The 23,224-nt window shown below is 36.5% G+C and overlaps 1 protein-coding gene across 1 annotated transcript in view; it reads left to right on the forward strand.

Moving 5' to 3' along the window:
* Positions 1 to 505: 505 nt before the first annotated feature.
* LOC129279228 (glypican-6-like) overlaps positions 506 to 23,224 on the forward strand; it is a 57,991-nt gene continuing 35,272 nt past the window's right edge. Inside the window, exon 1 of the mRNA XM_054915323.2 lies at positions 506 to 663. Coding sequence (XP_054771298.2) covers positions 555 to 663 — 109 coding nt within the window. The 5' untranslated portion in view covers positions 506 to 554. The remainder of the gene's footprint in view (positions 664 to 23,224) is intronic.

The raw sequence follows: 23,224 nt of genomic DNA on the forward strand, positions 1-23,224 counted from the left end.
TTAGACATCTGAGCCTAATATTTACTTCACAAACTTTCTTTTCGTAAAAAAAATTGTCTTGGACTAAGGAATCACAGTGTGTTCATACTTCATGCATTTCTTAAAACATGTTAAAATGCATTTTGTTTATTTTTTTTCAAATTAAATTCTATTGTTACTACATGTAGTTGCTACCCTCGGAATTGAATGACATTGAATGACATTGATGAAGACAAGATGGGTGTGCATTAAGGAAGTATGTGATTTTTAAAATGATATAGGGGTGTTGTCGTACCATGTCGTGTGTTGTGGAGTGATAACTCCATATTATGAATAACTTGAAGACGTCATTTTGGTGTTGGTGTTGATTGTATGAATTAGTCTGCCTACCCTTGCGCCAATACATATTCTGTTTATAAAAATAGAACAATCAGATTATTAGTAGCTCAACACTATATATGTACATATGCATTTGATTAAACTCATGCTAATCAATCATTATTTCTTTCTCTTTTTTTTCTTCAGGTGATGATTTAAGAGTATGTCCGTCAGGGTACACGTGTTGTACAGTCAATATGGAGAGTGTTCTAACGCAGACAAGTAGCGCAGAATTTGAAAACATCGTTTACGACAAGAGCAGTTTACTCAGAGATTATTTCATTAGAAGGACAGAAAGATATGATAGTAAGTACAAAAAGGTTTTTTTCTTACTTTTGATTTTTTTTTACATTTTCTGTTAGAGGAGCTCCAAAAAAATAATGCACTTCAGTTATTTTTTATTGAATATGTGACGATATCGCTAAACTGGAATCTAACATACCATTAAAAAGGAAAAAAAATGTGTTTTTTTCTTTCAGGTTAGCATGAGGACTGCTCTATACTAATCATGCGTTCTTGATGTTCAGTTTATAGGGCTACATGAATAGAATTCTCTGATTCCATGATTGTTTTGATATATTCAGGTGTTGGTCCATCATATGCTAGGTTGTACCTACTCAGATTGGTTCCACATAGCGATAGCAATTCTCTTTCTACCTGGTCACTATTTATTTATTTTTTATATAGCCACATAAAAAAAAACCTCCCCCAAAAAAATAATATTGTAATTTGACAAGTGCATTCAGGGGTAAATATAGCTTTTCATAGTGTGTGTTCAATGTCTGTTTCCAAATTTAAACGGCAACATGGATCATTATTGAAAACGTGATTACAAAACGTAGATATTATGAGAAACAAAGGGTGTCTTCAGTGTCCTCTATTCCCGGTCGTAAAAGTAAACATCTTTCAAATCACGATGCGGAGGAAAATTTAAATGTCGAAAATAAGATGCATTTGTAAACACGATCAGCTCAAATTTACAACCTTGAGCATCGCGAATGCGACATGGAACACAATTGCGGTTCGATAAAGGAAACCTTTTCCTAAAATACAAAGCAAGAGAAATCTTGGAAATATAGCGGAAACCCTGCATCTCTGGCCTAAGTAACCTTGCAAGGTGGGCAATCAATTGCCTGGTGAACATTCTCTCTTCCGTACATGACTCCTACATACAGTGGTCGAGGATGTGCATCCTTTTCAAACAAATTATATCATATATTGACCTTTTGCTTTCAATATGACAGTAATCTTTCAATTTGACTTCCTTCTCTGAGTTTGAGTTTCTCCTTGTTTATAGTACAGTGACCGAAGACAGTCCTGTCGGAGAATCGCTTGATTTGTATTCTCCATTTCAAATGGATTAAAGCCATTATTAAAAGGCTTTGCTGGTCCCATGTATAAACAATGATGTTTGTTAAAGTGAATGTTATAGGGTTTCATTGGTCTGTGTCTCATAATTGTTTGTGTGGATATGTCAAGGCTGTCCCCTGTATGGATATTAGATGTATGATTTAGATGTTGTGATAGGTAATCATTGTTTATAGATTAAAACGATTTGTGTTGGCAAAACTTGGCAAGTGCCACTGGATTGTTTCAAACAAATTATGGAACGGAGGGTTGGAGATATTATTTAAATTTGGTAGAAACATTGTAGGGCGGGGGTAAGGTTTCGGAATTGAAGGGAATGAATTCTAATTCCTATAAGAATTATGAAAAATTATCAGAGTGTGGCAAAAGGAGGGTAGTATAATTGTCAATGAAATATAACCAAGAATATTTGAAAAAAAGTAATGATTCCTAAAGATTTCGTTTAAGGGGGGGGGGGGCTTTATTTATTACGGTACATTGTTTTTCTCTATTGGATGACCTTTTCCTCCAAAGATCTTTGACAGGTGTATCATGATTTCAAAATTTGGACCAAGTGAATAAGTAGCCATATTATTGGTTACCCTTTTCTGCCAAAATGACTCCTGGATTGGGTAGGTCCACCAAGTTCAATCTCTCTTCCTCTTTTTGACCACACTCTGTAAATGGACTGCAATCTGGTAACTATAGGGATACTGTCCTCTGTCCGTCTCCTGAGTGCCCTTTTTTGATCCAGTTTGGTGTCCAATGCTATCTGACCTAGATGGTCACCTTACCCGGGTCAGAGTGAAAGAGATCCACATCTTCCTGTGATTTCTTTGAGATGCCTCCATTTTCTCCTCTTCCGCATTTGGATTGGAACTTGAAAGGATAGTGGGACTCTGAAATGGTGGACCTACTTCATGCAGATCAGGTTACAGGTGTCTTGAGCAGAGGTTTTGTTCCAGGATTCAGAAACATAAATGTCTGATGACACCCCCAACCGTCCAGAAAAATAATGATTAATCAAAAAATGAAAATTCGATCAGAAAAAAAATAGATTAGAATGAAGTCATTGTTATAATAGATAAATGACTAAATTTTCTGGAATAATTTAGATTCAAGTCAGAGAGTAATAAAAAGGAAATCTTAGAGGATCATATTCATAGGATAAAGTGAATATGTCCTGGGGAGTGTTTTTTGAAGATTTTTGTGGGTGATTTTCACTGATGGGTGTTATAAGCTACTGAAAATCCTTGCATCTGATTGGCTGAGAGCAAATGAGATAGTGAAAATTACTGACAGACCTCTTCATGAAAGGCTCCCCAGATCACTGGCTTCACTGCAACACCCAAGATATCTCTTTTGTGATTTTTAAAAACTCTTTTGAGGAATTGCAGTCCACGTGAAGCATGATATTGGTTTTGGTTTGGACTTTGTGGCTGAAGAAAGACAGATAATTTCTCAACACTGACAATAGAAAGGGAAAATAAACTGGAAATGGAATCATGGTTTGGAAGAGCATTGCCCTTTGACCTTGGCTGGTTGCAATAATCATCAAATAACCTTACATTGATCAGTTTGACATCTGAACGTTTCCTGGATAGGAGCCATGTTCATACTCCAATTTGATGGGTATCAGATGAAATTCTTTTTTTAAAGTGAACTTTCATTCATTTAGCATACAACAGAGATAATGGGTTCAATACAGTCTTTGACTTAACAGAAGTAGCAAAGAAATATATTTTAGGGATATATGCAAACAAAATTTTCCTGTTAGTTTATAATTGTATTATTTGAGAATATGGCTCTTTTGAACTGAGCTTCACCCCTTACTTTGGCCTTGAGATTGGAGAGAGGGGGGGGGGGGGTAGGGGCACTTGATCCCCAAAAGTTCCATGACCAAGAAAATAAAAGAAAAAGTAGAAAAGGAAAGAGAAAGAAAATGAAAATTTTCATGTTAATTTATTATGATATTTTTTTTATTTTATGTAAAAATTTATCCAAGCTTAAAGGAGAATGAAACCCTTGAAACCAGCTGAATCCATATCAAAGAGAAAAATCAAAGAAACATATTGTTGAAAGTTTGAAGATTGAATGAATAATAAGAAAGTTATAAGCATTTGAATATTGAGATCACTAATGCCATGTAGATCCTCCTATTGGCAATGCGACCAAGATCTGTGATGTCACACACGTACAACTCCCTCATTACTTTAGTACTTTTTTCACTTATATTCTCACTTTTATAGAGTCTATCACAAGGTGAGGTGTTCTCTTTATGAGAGGACAAGTACAGAGGTTTCACAACATTATATCATTGATGAATCGTTTGTCATATGATTAGAATGAGCAAAAAGAGATGTTTTGGGGTATATTTTCAGTGTCCAAAAGGGGAGAGTTGTTCATCAGTGACATCATAGATCTTGGTCGCATTGCCAATGGGAGGATCTCCATAGCATTAGTGATCTCGACATTCAAATGCTCATAACTCTTCTATTGCTAGTCCTATTTTACTCAAACTTTTGTTGATCTTATTTTTTATTTTTCTGCTTTCACAAAAGCTAACTTGCTCCAAGAGTTTCATTCTCCTTTAAATTTTCATTTTTGATAGTCAAAATGGTTACTTGCTCAAACTTTCAAGAAAATGAATTTCTCCCCTATGCCATGTTTTGCACTTTAAACATTCTGGCTCATTATACATCTGACTCTATACACACATTATGTATCATTACAATTAACTAAATGGGAACAGATATTACAAAAGGAAAGGATTTTATGGGAATATCATTATCATTCCTATATATCAGGTTAGGGATTGATACTATTATAATGATAACGATGACCTGTAGAGATAGCACTATATTAATGGGTATTATGATTATAAAGAATGATTTAGTGTATTTAAAATCCTCTCAGGCAATTTGTTTATGAGGGCGATGAGTAGGGGTGCGACTGAGTTCTTTTTATTATGTGTTTTGGGGATGATGGATGGTGTGAAGAAAAAGGTGTGAAGTTCAGTGATATTTTTTTTGAAATGTAGAGTGAAATGGGCTTTACACTGTTAACTGATGTCTTTTGTACACTGTAACAGCTAAAGGGGCACAATAAATTCATAAATCTCTTATTATTATGGGATGTAAGTTTGGCAATCTTCTACCATCAGAAATGTGATACATTTGAAAAAAAGTTAGAGAAAGCAATAAGATAAAGAAGTATCGTTGATATTATATAGTTTTATTTGCTGTCGCTTTGTTACCACTGCTCTCAATGGTATCAGAAATGCAGGGGAAAGGGAAGGGGAAACTAACATTTTTACAGTACGCTGTGCAATGAATATGGTTTGGTAAGACTGTTGTATACTGCCACGTATCCAAGGAGAGGCACAAAGGGTACATGTTTCCCCCTTTCTGATCTAAATTCGTACGCAATAGCTACCCCATCCCTCTTGGGCCCCCTTTATGAGGCGAGGTTGAAAATGGAGGATCCCTTTGGGAAGTGAAGACTTTTTTTATTGTGCATTTGTTTTGTTGCTAATCAAAACATTATGTCTGTACCTTGGCCCAAACTTCAAAAATGCTGATTTGTACCTTGGCCCAAACTGCAAAACTGCTGATCTGCCACCAGTTGTACATAATTATGTTCATTGTTTTCAAGTCAAAGCTAGAAAGACATTAGTGGTGCATTAAACTGTGATTGAATGCCTATATGACTATGAATAGATGACCTCATTTGACCCAATGATTTCCTTTGATAGATGAATGAGTTGTTGTCATGTCTTGTATTAGTCCCGCGTGTGCATTAGACTGTCATGTAGGTCTAAACATGATCACAACCATTAATCTATGATGCAGAACTCTGTGGACCTTTAACTTGCCTCTGAGAGGCAATTGAAATACCATCACATCCACCTCTATTTATACCCATTTATCGCTTCCCTCCCTAAATGGTTTGGGTCCTGAACAAAAAAGTGGGTTTTTCTGACAATGGGCATTTATTGTCGGGGCCTTGCGCGGCCTGACTTGGAGGAAACTCTAAAGCTTAGGATCGCACACAAAGGTTCTGAGTCGTCAATCGATCAAGTTGACAGTCGGAGGGCTTTGTCGCTGATTGTTGAACGTCATTGTTGCCCGTGCGTGAAAGGAATGCATCGCATGCACGAACGATCAAATAATTTTCAGCGATAACAATTTCAATTTAAGAGTTCAAGTGAAATGGGGAATAAAAGGAGGAGGGGGAGAGAATACCTTTCATCATTTTGTTCCTTTCTGCCTTTTTTCCCTCCTGTGCACAACGGAAAGACCTCATGCCGAAAATGTCCCGTGGCATGGAACTCTTTCTTTAGATATCAAAATAAAAAATGTTGGTAGATTCTTGTGTTGCAGTGCGATACACCGGTATGGCGATGGGAGTTTTAGAGGAGTGCATGTATTATGTGGTTTGTTTTGGAGGGTACCCAAGTCCAAGCCTAGAGGTAATATCTTGTGGCTTTGTCATGGTTTGAAATGGTCCCAGAAGGTGCATTCAGACCACCCTCATCAGGAAAAATTTATCTGGATTTCATAACTGAGTTATTCACTCCGATCCCGTAATGCAAGGTAGCAGGCAAAATAATTCATTCATTTTTCAGGGGCTACTTTTCATAACCTACTGCTGCCACATTCGATAGCCTTTAACATTGCTAGCGATATTCTGGGGTTCTTTTGAGCATTTCAGGGGCAAAATTGCTTGATTCCCTTTGTTATATTTTCCCTGCCAGGTAGTGGCCTACTCTCGTAGTGTGAAGGCAAAGTACTCACAGAGTCACAGTGTCCGGGAAGAAAATTCTCAAAAATTAGTTGTTACTTTAAAAAATTATAAGAACATTTTTTTGAGAGAGAGGGAAAGGGGGGGGGGGGCGCTGGTGCAGGCTCACATGGATGTGTTGGGATCTAGTGGTTTAGTCTCCAGACAATAGATCACAAGGTTCGGGGTTCAATTTCCACCTCAGCACTAACATTTTTGGCAAGGCATAATCTGCATTTGCCTCACTTGACCCAGGTAAGGTACCTGGCAGGAATTTATTCCTTGATACTAGTATGCTAAAGGGCTTTTACCTTGAAGCCATGTCAGAGCTGGGAAAAAACCCGGGGGGGGGGGGGGGCAGTCAAATGTATTACTGTACACACGCATGGCCAAATTATTTCCAAACACCCCCTAAATGAGTTTTTCTTTGTGCAAAATTACCCCCTAAACAAGTTTTTCGCGAGCTTCATTAACACATTTTGGCCCCTTAACAAGTTGTCGCCAGAATATGACCCCTAAACAAGTTTTGTCTTCTTGCTAACAATATATTTAATATAGACTAAACTATATTCATGGGTATTGCATACCCCCAGTGCAGTTAGGGTTAAAATACCACAATCAGGAAGAACCTGAACACTTTTCAGAAACGAGGAGGAAAAAGCCCCGGGGAAAAAGCTTGGGAAAAAACATACCCTAAACACGTTTGGCTTGTCTTAGAAAAAAAAAATACCCTAAATATGTTTGACTCTACGATTGACCAGTCTTTCAAAACCACCCTTATTTTTTAAAATAGGTGTTTTTGATACCCTTAACGATTGCACGCACGGCCCGCATCCAAAACTGAAAAAAACACCCCTTTAAACACGTTTTTTTTGGTCACGTGTGTGTACAGCAATATATTTGACTGCCCCCCCCCCCTGGGGAAAAAACTATGTGGTGCTTAGAAAGAAACGCTAAAAAAAAAATACTAATTCTGTATATCCCCATTGATGTAATTATACATGTAGAACCACAAGAACCTGTGGGTGCATTTGCACAAAATGAGAATTGGGTAATTTGAGGCCAGCTAACAAGGTCTTGTAATTCACTTTGTCTGATTGGGGCGGTATGAATACCTCTATTAACTCTGCACTCTCTGCTCCTAATGAACTTGACATCCTTTGTAAACTACAAATTACCTTCCATAGTTCGTCCAACTCGTCAGTTTTTCACCGGCCCTTTTCTTTACCCTCTATTCATCTTTATAATCGCAGAAAGTCAGGAACAGGTCTTTGGCTTTTTGAAAGGAATCTTTCATAGATATTTTATGCCTTCCTGTTGATGAAGGGTTCACATCAATCATCAGCAATGATCTCCCATTCTTATTGATTTTTATGTTGCAAAGAGATTAATGATTTTTGTAATAGAGAAAAACACACCCTAAGACAAGCAAAGCAGTGAATACACCAAAGTACATGCAGGACTGCATAACTTGTTTAGGTCTATTTGTGTATTAAAGTTTACCTACATTGTTGGAAAGTTTAGTAATTTGTAGGAGACCAAATTTACCAAGATTGCTAACATAAAACTTTTTGTCCACCGAGCCCCCTCCCCTCCCACATTGCCACTCCTCTGACAACATCAAGGACTCACCAACTTAACATGAGCCTGCATTGTACTTCAAGGCGCTTTACCCCATTTTCCAGAATTGGCGAGTGTAACTGCTGGTCACGGATATTCCCTTGAAATTGACAATTTGTCATCAAAATAATGTTTTCAATATCTTTCTGATTTAACTTCTGTTTACATTGGCTACATCTATCGTAATAAAAAAAAAATCTCTGATTTCATGGAAAATTCTCCCCAAAGTTGGCAGCGCAGCTTGTTTGCGGCCTAGTTGATCCTGCATCTGACCGTATTCAAAAGCAAATCCTTTTGTATGTAGTCCCATATGTTGCTTTCTGCATGGGTTTGCTTTTAGCTACATGTATTGGGATACTACATGTACATGCAGACTTAACTAAAGACATTGATCCCTTTGTACTTCAGAAGTGTGAAGTTTGACACAGTGATGATGACATTTACAATTGCTTTTTGATACCCTATCTTTATTTGAGTACTTTTATCTCGACTTAATTGAGCTAATATGTGTTTTATTTATGATATAGTGTTTGCATGATGGTGATTATGTCATTTTATAGGAATAAAATGCAATGCAAAATGAGATTGACCTTTGCTAAGTAAAATAGAGCATTAATGAAATGTATTTGGGGAAAAGGTCACTGGTATCAGAAAAGAAAAACATCCAGTAATTATCATTTTGTCAGACTGTTTTTGTGTTCAATTGCCAATTTGATAAAGAACTATGAAGCAAATCAGTAGTGATTTGAGGAGGATATTCCATGGAATTATACCAAACTCCACCTGGGAATCTGCGGACCCTGTAGGGGGTCACATGACTGACACCTGGATTTGTTATTTCAGCCATTTTTGTACCCATCATGCACGGTAGGATTCTAACGAGAGTCACATGATCTTTATCAGACAACATTATTCCCTCCATTGGAGTGTATAATGTCAGTGTGAGAAAAAATGTTCTTGAAGAGAGAATGTTATTGAAGGTAGAATTCAGTAGCCCCCCTTAAAATGATATTGTGGGGTATGGATACCCATAATCAACCAATTAAACAGATAAAAATAAAGAAATAAAATAAATCATAAAATTAAAAACTGAAAAAGTAATAAATAAAATAAAAAGTAATAATAAAATTTTATTTGAAAATGATGCTCAAATGTATAGATATTTCAAATAATAAAGCTGTTTATCTTTTTTTTACTGATTAGGTATATATATCTGACTTTAATCTTAACTCAATGATTAATTTGGACAGTAAATGAAAAGATTGATCCTAAAAAAAGTCAAATGGAGCACTTGAAGAACAGAAGTGATAAACTAAGAAAGATTTTTCTCTTATAATTATTTGTCCCTGAAATAAATTTCTGCATATTGTTTGAATTGATTTCAGATTTTTTTCCTTTAAATTGATTTATATATTTCTGTTTCTTCCTACAAATAATAAGTGATATTCTCAATACTCGATAGATGTAGGTTACTCTAGTGCTTAATTTGCCAGACACAATATCACCCCTAAAATCACCCCCATCTCCATCCATATTCTCAGCATTTCCAAAACTGGAGCAAAGTTTCGATACATTCCCCAAATATGCGCTGCAGTTGTGCACACACGGTCTGGATGCCTGCCGCTTATTGCATTTAAAAAACATGAGCAGTATAGAGTTACAGTGCATTGGACCTTTGGATGGCAGGAAAACAGTCCCCTACGGTGGCCTTGAATTTCACATAGAAGGAAAATAATTCTCAGGCCAAACAAACTTCTATCTCATCCTCGTATACTTTTCCCTTTGGGCGATTCCATGCGTGTCGTACGGGACATTTTTACAACAATTTCAAGTTTCCTAGCCATATGCTTGAGCAATAAAATATTCTTTTTTGTCAATGATAAAGCTATAGTAGGTAGTCATGTGAAAAACTAATAACCAACACAAAAAAATAGATTATGGGTGAAGATGTTGTGTGTCGTACAGGACGCAGAAATGTCCCGTACGACACGCAACAATTTAAGCTCTAATTCACCTATGGACAACATATTTTTGTTGGTTGTCAGTTTTTTGCATGTCTACCCAGTAGTACTTTAATATTACCACAAAGCAAATTGAAGTTCTTCGTTCGTTTGGACAGCAGGTTGAAAAATGTTGTGAAAATGGCTGATTTTTCTAGCATGGAATCGCCCTTTACATGTTGCAAATGGTCTGATCAAGGAGACTACTGCCCATAGGCCTTGTACTGTAGCTGATCAAGAAATATCCAGAACCTGTGAGAGTTAGGTTTATCTCAATACTTTATGAATTGTAACATTTCTTTGATTTGATATGATTTTATTCGTTGAAATGCTTGTGTGTTAGAATGACAGCTGGGCTAAATAGAGACAGGGTAATCATGACTGTTCAAATTCAATTTTACTTTATTCACATCAATGAAAACTAAGAATATACAGGTCTGCGTAATCTTAAAACTTTTACACCAAGTTATATAAGATGTTTTGAACAAAAATATTATATATGAAGGAAATGATTTCAGTGTCATGCAAAGTACTCTGTAGAGTGGAAATGTGCACTTGATAATTTATTTGATCATTTATTTCTTAGGGCCTATTTCAAAGAAAAGTGGGTAAAAGTTTGACAAGACTTGTTGTTCCCTGTTGGCATTTTCATTAATCATCTTACTACAAGGCAAACTATGACTCACACAAGCTACTTTGTATTTCAGCCCCAATTTTATACAATTTCCTGTTCCAATTTATAATTTTTCCATATTCATGGAGCGGTTTTATTAATCCTTTCTGCATATGATTTAACTGATGGTTTTGGTTTGTGTATTGATTTCCAGTGGTGTACCATATAAAATATGAGAAACTGCTACCTTTATTTTACCTTTTGAAGTTCAGCTAATAATGCCTTCTTTTGAAAGTTAATTCATTGCACAACTCAGCAAATGTCTGAATTTAGATTTTGATACTGGCATGCATCGATATATGTGGATCATTTGATGACATATACAGGTGTTCAATAATTATATTTTTCCACTAATTCTATCTGGATGCTGGGATAAGATTTGCTGTTAAAAAATAGAATAGGGTCATATAAATCTTTATTTCCACTGTAGCCCAAGCTGCTGTGTACAAAGGTGTTATCAGTAAATGGAAGGATTAGATATTTATTGCTTTAATCCAGATTAGATTGAGGGTATATTTCTGTCCTACATGAGATTGTATAGGTACCTAATCAGTGATATCAATTAGCCTTGTTCACGTGAGACTCCATAGGCTTAACTTTAACTCTGTATGACCTCAATAAGCAACGTGATGGGAGTCTCGGACAGTGACAGTTTGTGAATGCATATTAAGTGAAAACGTTGAATACAACATCAAAGCTCTTCAGAATATTTTCCACCGTTAGCATGTATCCTTTGCAGTAGGAGATTATTTCAAAAAGCTTGTGTTATAATCCATTTCTTACTTCAAGACTGGTAATATCTGAACATGACAGTTGAGGATCCCGTTCCATCACTAAAAGGCCCCGTAGTAACAAAGTTATCAATGGCAAATTTCACTCTTAGGCCTATGTTACATGCTACAGATATCCTGTGATTTGATTGGTCAAGAGTAAATTTGTACTTGATTTGTATCACTTGGTATTGATAGCAAGCTTCATGAAACAGGGCATATCTGTATGGCTATACCTGATAACTACTATCAACAAAGCCTTCCTGTTCTGAGGTATGTTATGCAAATGTTGGCTGAGCTATCCTAACAACTAGATAAGTATTAACAAAACATAGCACTATGTTCAAAGGAAGCTTCGCTATATACTGTGAAATACTGTACAACATTCAGATATAAAGGCATATTTACCAACCTTCTACAGATAGTCTTTCGGAGGAGACTCTAAGCCGTCGGTCCCGTGTAAGGGAGAGTCACACCATTTGCACGTTAAAAAACCTACTCCTCTTTTCGTAAAGAGTAGGGAAGTTATCCCGGGGAAGTAGTTAACATATTAATTTATTACTGATAATCACTTATTTATAATCCTGTTCCTTTGTAAAGTTGCATTAGGGTAATTTGTACTGTATTATAGTAACCTTTCCAGATTAACTGTCCGACACTTATATGACACGCATGTGTTGATAGTGTCGTTAATTTTTTATCAATCAATCTACAGATAATAGAAAACACCCTGTTCCTAAATTTGGGCAACTTGCACAATCCACATGAAGATGGTAGACATAACTTCTGAAGGTTTCCATGGCGAAGAAGAATAGTGTAGTAGGTTTCGTGGTACATCATGTATCTTTCTTGGGCAAGTGTTGGTCCTGAAAAGGACCACCCAAACTCAACATTTTTGTAAAAGCAGGTCGTAGACCCTTAAAAACCAAAATATTTGCAAGCAATTCCCAGGTTTTGATAGAGTTTTTCAAATACTTATGGGGTTATAGATGTTGTATACTTGTATTATATGAACGCACCACATACTCTGTGAGTGCCAAAGGTAAAAGTGAATGTTTAATTAAAATAATAAAAAATGATAGTATACATTTCTTGGTAACATATGAAGAAATGTTTCCTGTGAAAAAATCCAAAACAAGAGAATTTACATGTCTGAATTTTGGGATATTGCTTATAAGGAAACATTCATAATCGCAAATTGTGTCTTCTATTTGTCAGATTTCTTTAATGCTGAAGATGTTTTGTAATAATAATAACAACGCGCCTCGGAATAGAATATTTCTAGATAGATGGCGCTATATAAATGCCTATTATTATTATTATTATTTAATCAAATATCAAAATCGATGAAAATGTTTGGTATGACCGGTACCTGGTTTATTAAGTCTCATATTGATCACTAAAGTAGTTTATTGCATTTTATAGACTTCCATTGATGTATATTTGTTTTTTATATTTGATTAAGCCTCACAAGTAATTTATTTTTATGTTTTATAACAGATAATGATCACTGAGTATTACAATTTAACTGTCAAATTGGCCACTAATTGTTTCATGACTCGCTCAAGGTCATTTTCATAAAGGACATTCATGTGAAAATGATTTAGGATATATCTAGAAGCCGATATCATTGAACTTGTTACGACTCTCATCTGTAAACTAAGGGCAGAAGTATTTAAGGCCTGTTTGGGATAATGTTTTACAGCAGAGCTGACATAAATACTGTGATTACCTTTTAGACCACTGAGTTCTGACTCCCACTGTATGATCAGTATATTGTAGTTTATTCCAAAGCAGTTTCCATAAATGTGTATTTCTATTGGATTTTTAAGTTTTATTTATTTTCTTTGAAAGAGACAGTGAATACAAATTGGGCATCTACACACAATAATTTACATCTGAATAGTTTGCGAATTTAATGGTTAGGCCTTTTGAATTCTAGATTTAAACCTTATTTTGCCTGAAATAAATATAATGGCAACAATTCAGACACTCTTCACCTGTTCATTCCACCCTCACAATTATAAATCCACCAAAGTCTTACATTGTATACATGTAGGCATAGGGACTATATACTGCATACAAAGGGAGCTCAAGAGGCGTGTAACACCAATGTAAACGAATGGTGGTCCAATTGGCAGTGACCATGAACATAAACACCTAAATACCTTCCATGGTCAATGTAATGGGGGTGCATTCCAAGTATTTCCTCCCCACATAAATTGGCCTGCATTACGGCAGTCTTCGTTCCTCTACGTTATGTATGCAGTGAATTAGGGAAGTCTGACTAGCAGTGTACATGCATGTACATAGGTACATTTGAAGTCAATTTGATGAATGTTTTGAACAGTGGAATGCTAGATAGTATATTAACTTGAGACAAACGCAACAATACAGGACTTACCTGTATACTGTAGTTGGTTTTGTAAAGAGTTTGGCCCACAGATACCCTTTTTACACACGCTAAAATTTCCTTAACCCCGTACTATAGGTGGGGCTAAATTGCCATTTAGCCCCACCTATAGTACGGGGTTAAGCTTAGCCCACTTTCTTTTTACACAGCATTTTTGCAAAGTGGGCTAACCCCACCTTTAGTACGGGATTATTTGGCCCTGCAAAAAAGCAGGGTTATCCCAGCAATTGCGGTGCTAAGAGCGATAGTACGGGGTTAAGATCGCTAGTGTAAAACGAAAGTGGGCTAAGCTTAACCCCGTACTATAGGTGGGGGCTAAATGGCAATTTAGCCCCACCTATAGTACGGGGTTAAGGAAATTTTAGCGTGTGTAAAAAGGTACGAGTGAAGTACTTGTACTACGAATGATCGACAAAAACCACTAGTCCGGGGTTAGCGAGTTTCGTGTGTGAAAAGCAAGCATTCCTTATCCGGGGATAGCGATAACAATTTGGCATGTGTGAAAAGGAAAAAAAATAGTACGGGGTTAAGGATAGTACGGGGTTAGCGATAGTCCGGGGTTAAGAAAATCCTGTGTAAAAAGGGTAAGAGTTTATTTTCTTTTAAAAAGTCGATCATGATTGTATTGGTGCGTTATTGCAAATGGTGCAACAATCATGATGGTGATGATGATGATGATAGTGGTGGTGTTGATGGTGATGATGATGATGATGATGATGATGATGGTGATGGTGATGGTGATGATGATGATGATGATTATGATGATGATGATGAATGCTGCTGCTGATGATGATGGTGATGAAATGAGAATTATGATGATGAAGATCAAATGATATTGTGATAATGATGATTATGCTTTTCACACTACACATATTTTCCTTAACCCTGGGAAAAAAGAAAGTATGGGTTAAGGAGAGTCCGGGTTAAGGTTAGCATGGGGTTAAGGAAATGCAGTGTGAAAAGCATATCTGTGGTGTAAGGTGAACATTACTACATAAGTATAATTACAATTCAGTGAGCTATTAATTATTGTTCATGCTCATGCCTATTAAATGGTGCAGAGCGCCAACCATAAGCTATTTATAATGAACACCAAGGCTGGCCTATCATTGTTAAGGTTAATGGACTCTCTAATTACAGGTTAGTGGTCTTTTTTTGTCATAAGTTGGGGTACATAAGACTTTATCTTGACATTGCATTTGGAATTTATACTTTTTATTTCTAAGCGAATAAAATAGGTCTATATGTTGGGAGTAATTTCAACACTGTTTTGTAGATCATGTATATAAGGAGGTAATCTGACTATTTGATAGAAATCAGCTGGACATACATTCACCTGGATAGTCTTTAAATGCAGACTTTGTTTTGTCAATGTTTGTTCAGGGAATGATTAGTGATTCCCTGGTTTGTTAGATGCAGTGATTGGTTCGATGCTGGGATCTATTAAATACCAATCCAGCTTATTGGGTTAAAAAGTAATGACAATTTGAAAAAGAATTAACAGTTTTGCATATTTGTCCAAGCAGAAAATTAACTAGCTATGTTATCTTTCTGTTTGGTATTGGTATCTATTTTCTATTATGAAATGATATTGCATATTCTGCAGGCCTAATTATATAAAAGATCATTGTTTGGTGACGGTTTTTGCTAGGACATTGAGACAGTCAATTTTTTTTCAACTCGCTGGTTTGCATTGTAAATAATTCTTTTTGATAAAAAGTGTGTATTCAAAGACTAGTGCTCAGGTATTTTGTAGGATATTCCATTTGTTACTAGGGGTGGAAGGGATAGTTGAGAGTTGAAAATTGGTTATAAGATATCTTCGATTTACCTTACTTTGGCCAACACAATTTTTTTTTAAGGGTTCATGCATATTTTGTTGATGTGAGGATATATTTAGCCATGTACCGAAGATTTTACATGTACAGTATCTAATCATTAATATTTACCTCGGTTTTGTGGTTTGAAATTCCATTAAAAGGAAATCCTCTTTTTCTTTTTTATCACAAAAGCTTACTCACCTCTTTGTTGATTATTTTTCATGGTGATAATAATTGCTGCCAATCATACACCTTTCCAGAGATGATTATTATTTCATGGAAACGAGTTTAACTTGAAGGATATAGTCAATCACAGCTTAACTCTCTTGGGAGGAAATAGTTGAAAATAGAACCTGTTAGTTAGAACATGTTCATCTCATCAGTGTGAACAAATTACTATGTCCTATTGTACTAGACCCACATCTTCCTTAGTGCTTTAAGTTCTTGGGAGGAAATAGTTGAAAGTAGAACCTGGAATATTTATATAACTTGTTCAGCCAATTTTTTTGAACAAATTACCATATTCCTTTTGTAATCGGCCAAGCTCTATCCTATAGACCTTCTTTCTTAGATTTTAAAGGGAGAATCTAACCTTGGTATTAAATGGGGGGGGGGGGGGGTTTAAAGAAGAAAATCATGAAAACAATGATGAGTGTTTAAACAAATAAGACCTTCAATTAGAAAATATATTTCTTTGAATAATGAGATCAGATTGTAGTTGGTAAACTAGTTTGCAATTAGGTGAAGAGATTATGACAGTTGTTTTATTGTAAATTGTGAAACTAACTATGCAAATAATGATTTCATGCAGCCGGGTACATATCTATTCTATGAACACTTTCCCATGGTTTATGAATTATAATCACTGATTCTGTCTAAAAAAAAATCTCTTTTTTAAGCAGCACTGGTAATTCTGGTTAGAATTTGCAACTCATTTACCCTTTTTACACAGGATTTTCTTAACCCCGGACTATCGCTAACCCCGTACTATCCTTAACCCCGTACTATTTTTTTTTCTTTTTACACATGCCAAATTGTTATTGCTAACCCCGGATAAGGAAAGCTTGCTTTTCACACACGAAACTCGCTAACCCCGGACTAGTGGTTTTTGTCGATCATTCGTAGTACAAGTACTTCACTCGTACCATTTAATACACGCTACTATTTCCTTAACCCCGTACTATAGGTGGGGCCAAATTGCCATTTAGCCCCACCTATAGTACGGGGTTAAGCTTAGCCCACTTTCGTTTTACACTAGCGATCTTAACCCCGTACTATCGCTCTTAGCACCGCAATTGCTGGGATAACCCTGCTTTTTTGCAGGGCCAAATAATCCCGTACTAAAGGTGGGGTTAGCCCACTTTGCAAAAATGCTGTGTAAAAAGAAAGTGGGCTAAGCTTAACCCCGTACTATAGGTGGGGCTAAATGGCAATTTAGCCCCACCTATAGTACGGGGTTAAGGAAATTTTAGCGTGTGTAAAAAGGGTAATTGTGTATGATAATCTCATATGAACACATCTAGTATTAAGACATCTTGTGTGAACACAGCTATGAAGACATCCAAGTAAGACACCACGGGTTGTCTGATATCTCCTTGGTCTGACACCTCGAACATCCATCACCATATGATACATTACTACAGATACAGTGTGACATATCCCTGACTCTAAATCCTTCTCAAAGCAATCCAGTCCAATGACCTTTTGTTATCGAAACCTTCCATCTAATTACCCTTCAGGTGTATGCATACATTTGTACCCTGGCATGGGTCTCATACTAACCCAAAGTTTTCTCCATATTTACACTTTCATCCTCCATCTAAATAAATCTAATGCCCCCTTACCATTGAAATTCATTTTAATGTAATTATTATTAATAATGATAAATATAATAATGAGCTGGTGTTTATACAGCATATAATCAATTAAACCTGCTGTGTGCACTTTACATATACAGCTGTCAAATTTTACACTACAACAAAGATAAGTTTTTCAATTTTTTTTTAAACGATTCTACTGAATTATTAGAACGTAGATGAGTTGGCAGACTGTTCCACAATTTGGGATCTCAAAAATCAAAGATAGCCCCCCCTCCTTAAAAAAAACCTCTTGGAATGTGTAAGAGTGAAGTATACAATATAGACAAAATAAGATATTTTCTGCATTACGGATTCATTTGCTGTGATTATTTCCATTCCTGCATCCTGTTTTTAAGGATTCTTCCCTTCCCAACACGCTCCTGATGAAGTTGTGACTTTTTTACTTAGGTTTGAATGCCTTGCATGAAAACAGAAATCAATATTCCTCCATCCGTATGATGCGTAACCATGGCGTCCCATCCAATTATCTTCATCTCCCCCAACCCATCTTCTATTCTTAGTTTTCAGTTGTTGGATTTTCTAAAATGTATTTTAGTAACCTGTGCTTATGAAGGAAATTCAGGTTATTGTATGTTGATATCCATCTTCATTTATTGCATAGCAATATGATGCCCTTCTTCTCTAGAATCAATTTATTACCATCTTCTATTCTGGCTTTACCCCCCTCGCCCCCTCGGACCGCATCACCCCAGTTCCCCTTGTATCGTTCTCCATCCTGCATCACTCATCCCAGCGATACATTAACTCTTGGTATCCAGATGGTATGTTTGCCGGTAATCCCGCATCAACAAACGAGAGACGGCTCTAGTCCAAAAACCTTTCCCTGACCTCTCTATGCATCTCAACCCGGCGCCCCGCATCCATTCCTCGTCTCCTCTCCTCCTTCCATCACCCCGTCCCATATCAACCCCATCTCCTGCATCATTTCATCTCATGCTCTCAATTCAACCTTCCTCTACCTTTTTCAATATCTCCTCAAACAATTGGCACTTCCTCCTTTTCTCCATCACTTCTCGACCCCCCCTCACCTTTGCTATGCTCCTTCCTGCTTTCATATTCTCTCACCCAGTACATGATGTTGCGTATTGACTTATCACATAGCAACGAGAGAGTGGACATATGACCCAGAGCTAACTACATGTACATGTATGTCGGAGGGAGTATGCATATATGCACCTCCGTGATATGTAGCACCGGTTGCTGTTGTAATGGGTAATGGGGGAAACCTGTGTTTTGTTTGTATGTGTAGGCCTATGAGAAGGAGAAAAGGAGGAATTCTCGAATGGATGAATATGGCATGTATGGCTGGGAGATTAAAACCATTGCTAAAAAATCATCTCCCATCACTATGCAGTCATTGCTCCTACTCTCTCTCTCTCTTTAAAAATAATTGAATTTTCGCTCAAATTGGAGTGAATTTAGAGTGAACATTAATAAAAGAACAAAAAATTAATACAAACTTCACTTGTTAAAATGTGAAATTCACTCAACAAGTTTTAAAGAGGGTAATTGTGATGAAGCACATGTGGAACAATTGTTATAATGGTACTGCACTGAAATACCTGTTACAACTGTATTTCAAAACAAATTTCTTTGTCAATTTTTTTTGTCCATTTACGACCTTTCCATTGATAGTTTTTTCCATGTTTGATTATCTTTTCTGGAAAGTAGTATTGCAATACATAGGGTGTGTCGCAAGGAGATATTTTCGATCAATCGCAAATATTCTGTTGCAATTTTACAATTGACAGATCACTTTTAACTGTAGCCAATCAGAATACACTCCTTGTTTCAAGAAGCAAAAAGCAATCAATCGCAAATTCGCAATTAATTGCAAGACTTATAATTGATTTCAGGCCCTAAAATTGGCCTGCAATTTATTGCAAGTTTCTTGCAACACACCATTAATCTTAAAAAGAGGTTTTTTGTGATAATTGAGTAGTGATGATAATTGAAATACATCCATTCTCTGTCTGAACATAACTGGCCTTGTGTTTAGATTTAGATTTAGAATTTCATATGTTCAGTCTGTGTTTACATTATAGATATAAGCAATGCGAGGTCACTGTGCTAGATAATGGAATGTCATCATCTCATCATGCAACAAGGCTCAAAGCAACGCTAGGCACATTTAGGGGTAACCTATTCTATACCTACTTCCCAGTGTCACGGTTCGCACCACGATTGAAAAAAAAGGGTACTTAATTATGGAGTGATCGTAGTGATCTTATCAGATCAATTGATTGCGTTGCAATCGTACGGTTTGTAGACATTTTTTGGATGGTTCACAAATTTTTGGGATCGGTTACAAAAGGCCAATTGTGGCTTTTGTAAAGGATTGCATGACAGTGGAAGCGAGGTATTTCGAACTGTAGAATTACATGGGGGGGGGGGGGGAGTAACTGAGTAAGAGGTAGTTTCTTTAAATATATCCATTTGAAATATGAAATATTGATAGTAACTCAATTCACTGTTGTAAAGGAGCTTCACTTGTTCAAAATATATTAAAGCTTGATTATATCCAGCCATCTTAATTCCAGACCTTTACAGTTTCTATGCTTTTACAGTTTAGGCTTACACAATTATTATTTTACATAGTGAAAATATTCAGTGCCATGTCAATGCCAGTTGGGGTGAAGTTGCTTTGAGCTTGAGTAAATTCTGAACCACTCAGGAAACATAATTTCTGCCGTGTCAAATTTGACTCCAAATGGTTCCAGTTGGGAGTTGAGTCCATTACAAGTTAAAGTGACTTATTCTGATTTAATTTGACTCTGAATGGTGTGAGAAATTCCGAAAATTCACTAAAGTTCTGAGTCAAAGTCACTTGTAAACAACTAGTCACTTTGACTCTAAACAGCTGGAGTCACCAAAGATAAAATTGACTCTCATACTTTGCCTGACATAGCAAAAGGGGTTTCATTGACATTTCCATTGCTAGACAGGACCTTGAACATTCTCTTTGAAAACATCCGATGCAGATGCACATTCATGGCACATAGGGAAATTAAGTAGACTTCCTCACTCAAGAAAAGGAAATAACATTGGCATTGAGGCAAGAAAGTCACATTCCTAATGGTGTCCTAAAAAAAGAGAGGAAGATAAAAGATAAGGTGTGCTTCGAAGATAGAGGTCACCTGTACTTCTGAAGATCCCGGTCTGTGGGTTGTTAGCATTTTAGGAAGCTCAAGTATCTTGCTAATGCATTCAGTATGGCTTAGTATCATCATGTTTGTTTGTATAAGATGCATGATGTGTCAATGTGAATCACGTCAGAAAATTAAGCGGACAGGGACGGCCGGGCCGTTCGGTGCGCCCGGTGCATTTTCTTAGAATTCCGGCAGACATGTCTCGTTTGTCTCCTCTGTAGCTCCGTGCCTTGTTAGGGGTGTTTTTCCCTGATAGGAAGCGTGTTGATTTAGAATCATTGGTTAGCCACTTGGAGGGAACATTGAAATTGGCAATGTAAGATAAGATTAAGAATAAGCATGTACAAAAAATAGAACCCCTCAAAAATAAAGATATTTGATCATCCCTGCTGTAACTTTACATTATGGCAAATCTCTTTTTTTTGCTTTGCCAAGGGGGGGGGGGGGGGCGTGTAGGGTAATTATCACTAATTTCATTTCTTTTCCCTTATGAACATAAATTAAATATTTCCCATGTGAAATCATAGGCTAAGTCTATCCCCAAAATATGTTCATTTGAAAATAAAGAAATAGATAGGAATAATCTCTTTAAAAACAATTAGAGATCATCATTTGGACTGACTTCTTAATCCAGTTCTTAACCCCCCCTTTATCTCTAATTCACTCCCTACATCTTCTATATTTCATCCCATATTCTTTAAGAGGAATTGGTCATGTTTTGATGTGCTGTATGAGCTGTCCATTCTAATGATGTCCTTATCTTTCCCACTGATAATTGCTTCTGATTGAAAACAGTCTACGTCCTGTGTGAGAGGTTCTGGAAGAGATAGAGGATGCATCGCTTTTTATACTGTACTGAATATTTCATTCCCATTTCCACCATCTTGAAAATAATATATTGATGAGTCTATGGTATACTTCTTTCACTGTTAAAGGAGAATGAAACCTTTGGAACAAGATAGGTTGTGTGAAAACAGAAAAATCAAAGAAACAGATCAACGAAAGTGTGAGAAAAATCAGACAAATAATGAGAAAGTTATGAGCATTTGAATATTGCGATCACTAATGCTATGGAGATCCTCCCATTGGCAATGTGACAAAGATGTGTGATGTCACTTGTGAACAACTCTCCCCATTACTTTAGTATATATTTCACTTAAACTGCCTCTTTTATCACATCTATCAGTAGATCATGTGTTCTTTCTACAGGAAAGCATGTAATACAGATTTCTAAAGAATATATCATGGATGAAGAGTTTGTATCAACATAAGAAAAAGAAAAAAGATACACTTTTGGGGTATTTTATAGTCCATCAAAGGGAAAGTTGTACACATGTGACATCACACATCCTTGTTGCATTACCAATGGGAGGATCTCCATAGCATTTAGTGATTGCAGTATTCAAATGCTCATAACTTTCTCATTATTTGTCCGATTTTTTTCAAACTTTCTTTGTTCTTATTCTTTGATTTTTCTGTTTCGACACAAGCCAACTTGTTCCAAAGGTATAGTAAATGCAGTGGACAATAATTTCAAGAGAAAAGCTTTAAATCGCAATAATTTACCCTCAATCATGGATATAGCTCTACTCTTGTTAAGTTCTGACAGTAAATTTTGCATCAATATTTCCTTATATCTCAGCCATATGTAATTTTGTATGCCTACTTTTAATTCATAGCCAGGTTTTTATTTAGGCTCACTTTTGATACCAAATTTTAAAGTCTTCTGTCAAGCATTTTGCATTGCTAGAATTATTATATTCATGATCTATTTGTAACATTTAAGATGATGTTCGATGGCAACATCCTCCTATAGATCAGTGATGCCCTCCCACTGATGATGCTGTCATGTCGCCTTGGTGATAACACTGTCTGGGTTCCAGTGAGATGGGTTGGTTGGTAGGAGGATGGCATCCCTCTGTGATGTCCTCTATACACCAATTAATATATCTGCTAATTGAACTGGATACCTTGCATTGTTTGACTACACCTTGCTCTGATTTGATAATGTCATCTATCTCACTGTTGCTCTAGAGCAGACGTGAGACAAATGTCAAAGGTCGCGGAAGATGAACGCATATGGGTTTGGATGACCAGTGCGAAAAGAGCGATAGAGATGAGAATGGTTGGAAGATCAATACGACTGCTTCTTTCCTGATCGATTTTCTTTTGGTCAGCAAAGATCTTGACATGAAAGTATTTTGGGGTTAATTGCCCGATAATCAGCCAGGCAGAGAGGTGTTTCAAGTCCGTCCAGGGATGGCCAAACTTTGATGGGAAATGGGACGCAGAGTTTAATTAAGGTCGCTTGTGTGGATGCGACTGGTGTTTTGGCTGGTCAAAATTCTGTTAGAGGTGAGGAGACTTGGCCAGCTCAAATCTTGGTAGTGGGAACAACTGAAATCTGGTAGAT

Source organism: Lytechinus pictus, chromosome 16, assembly GCF_037042905.1.
Source record: "Lytechinus pictus isolate F3 Inbred chromosome 16, Lp3.0, whole genome shotgun sequence".
Taxonomy (NCBI): Eukaryota; Metazoa; Echinodermata; class Echinoidea; order Temnopleuroida; family Toxopneustidae; genus Lytechinus; species Lytechinus pictus.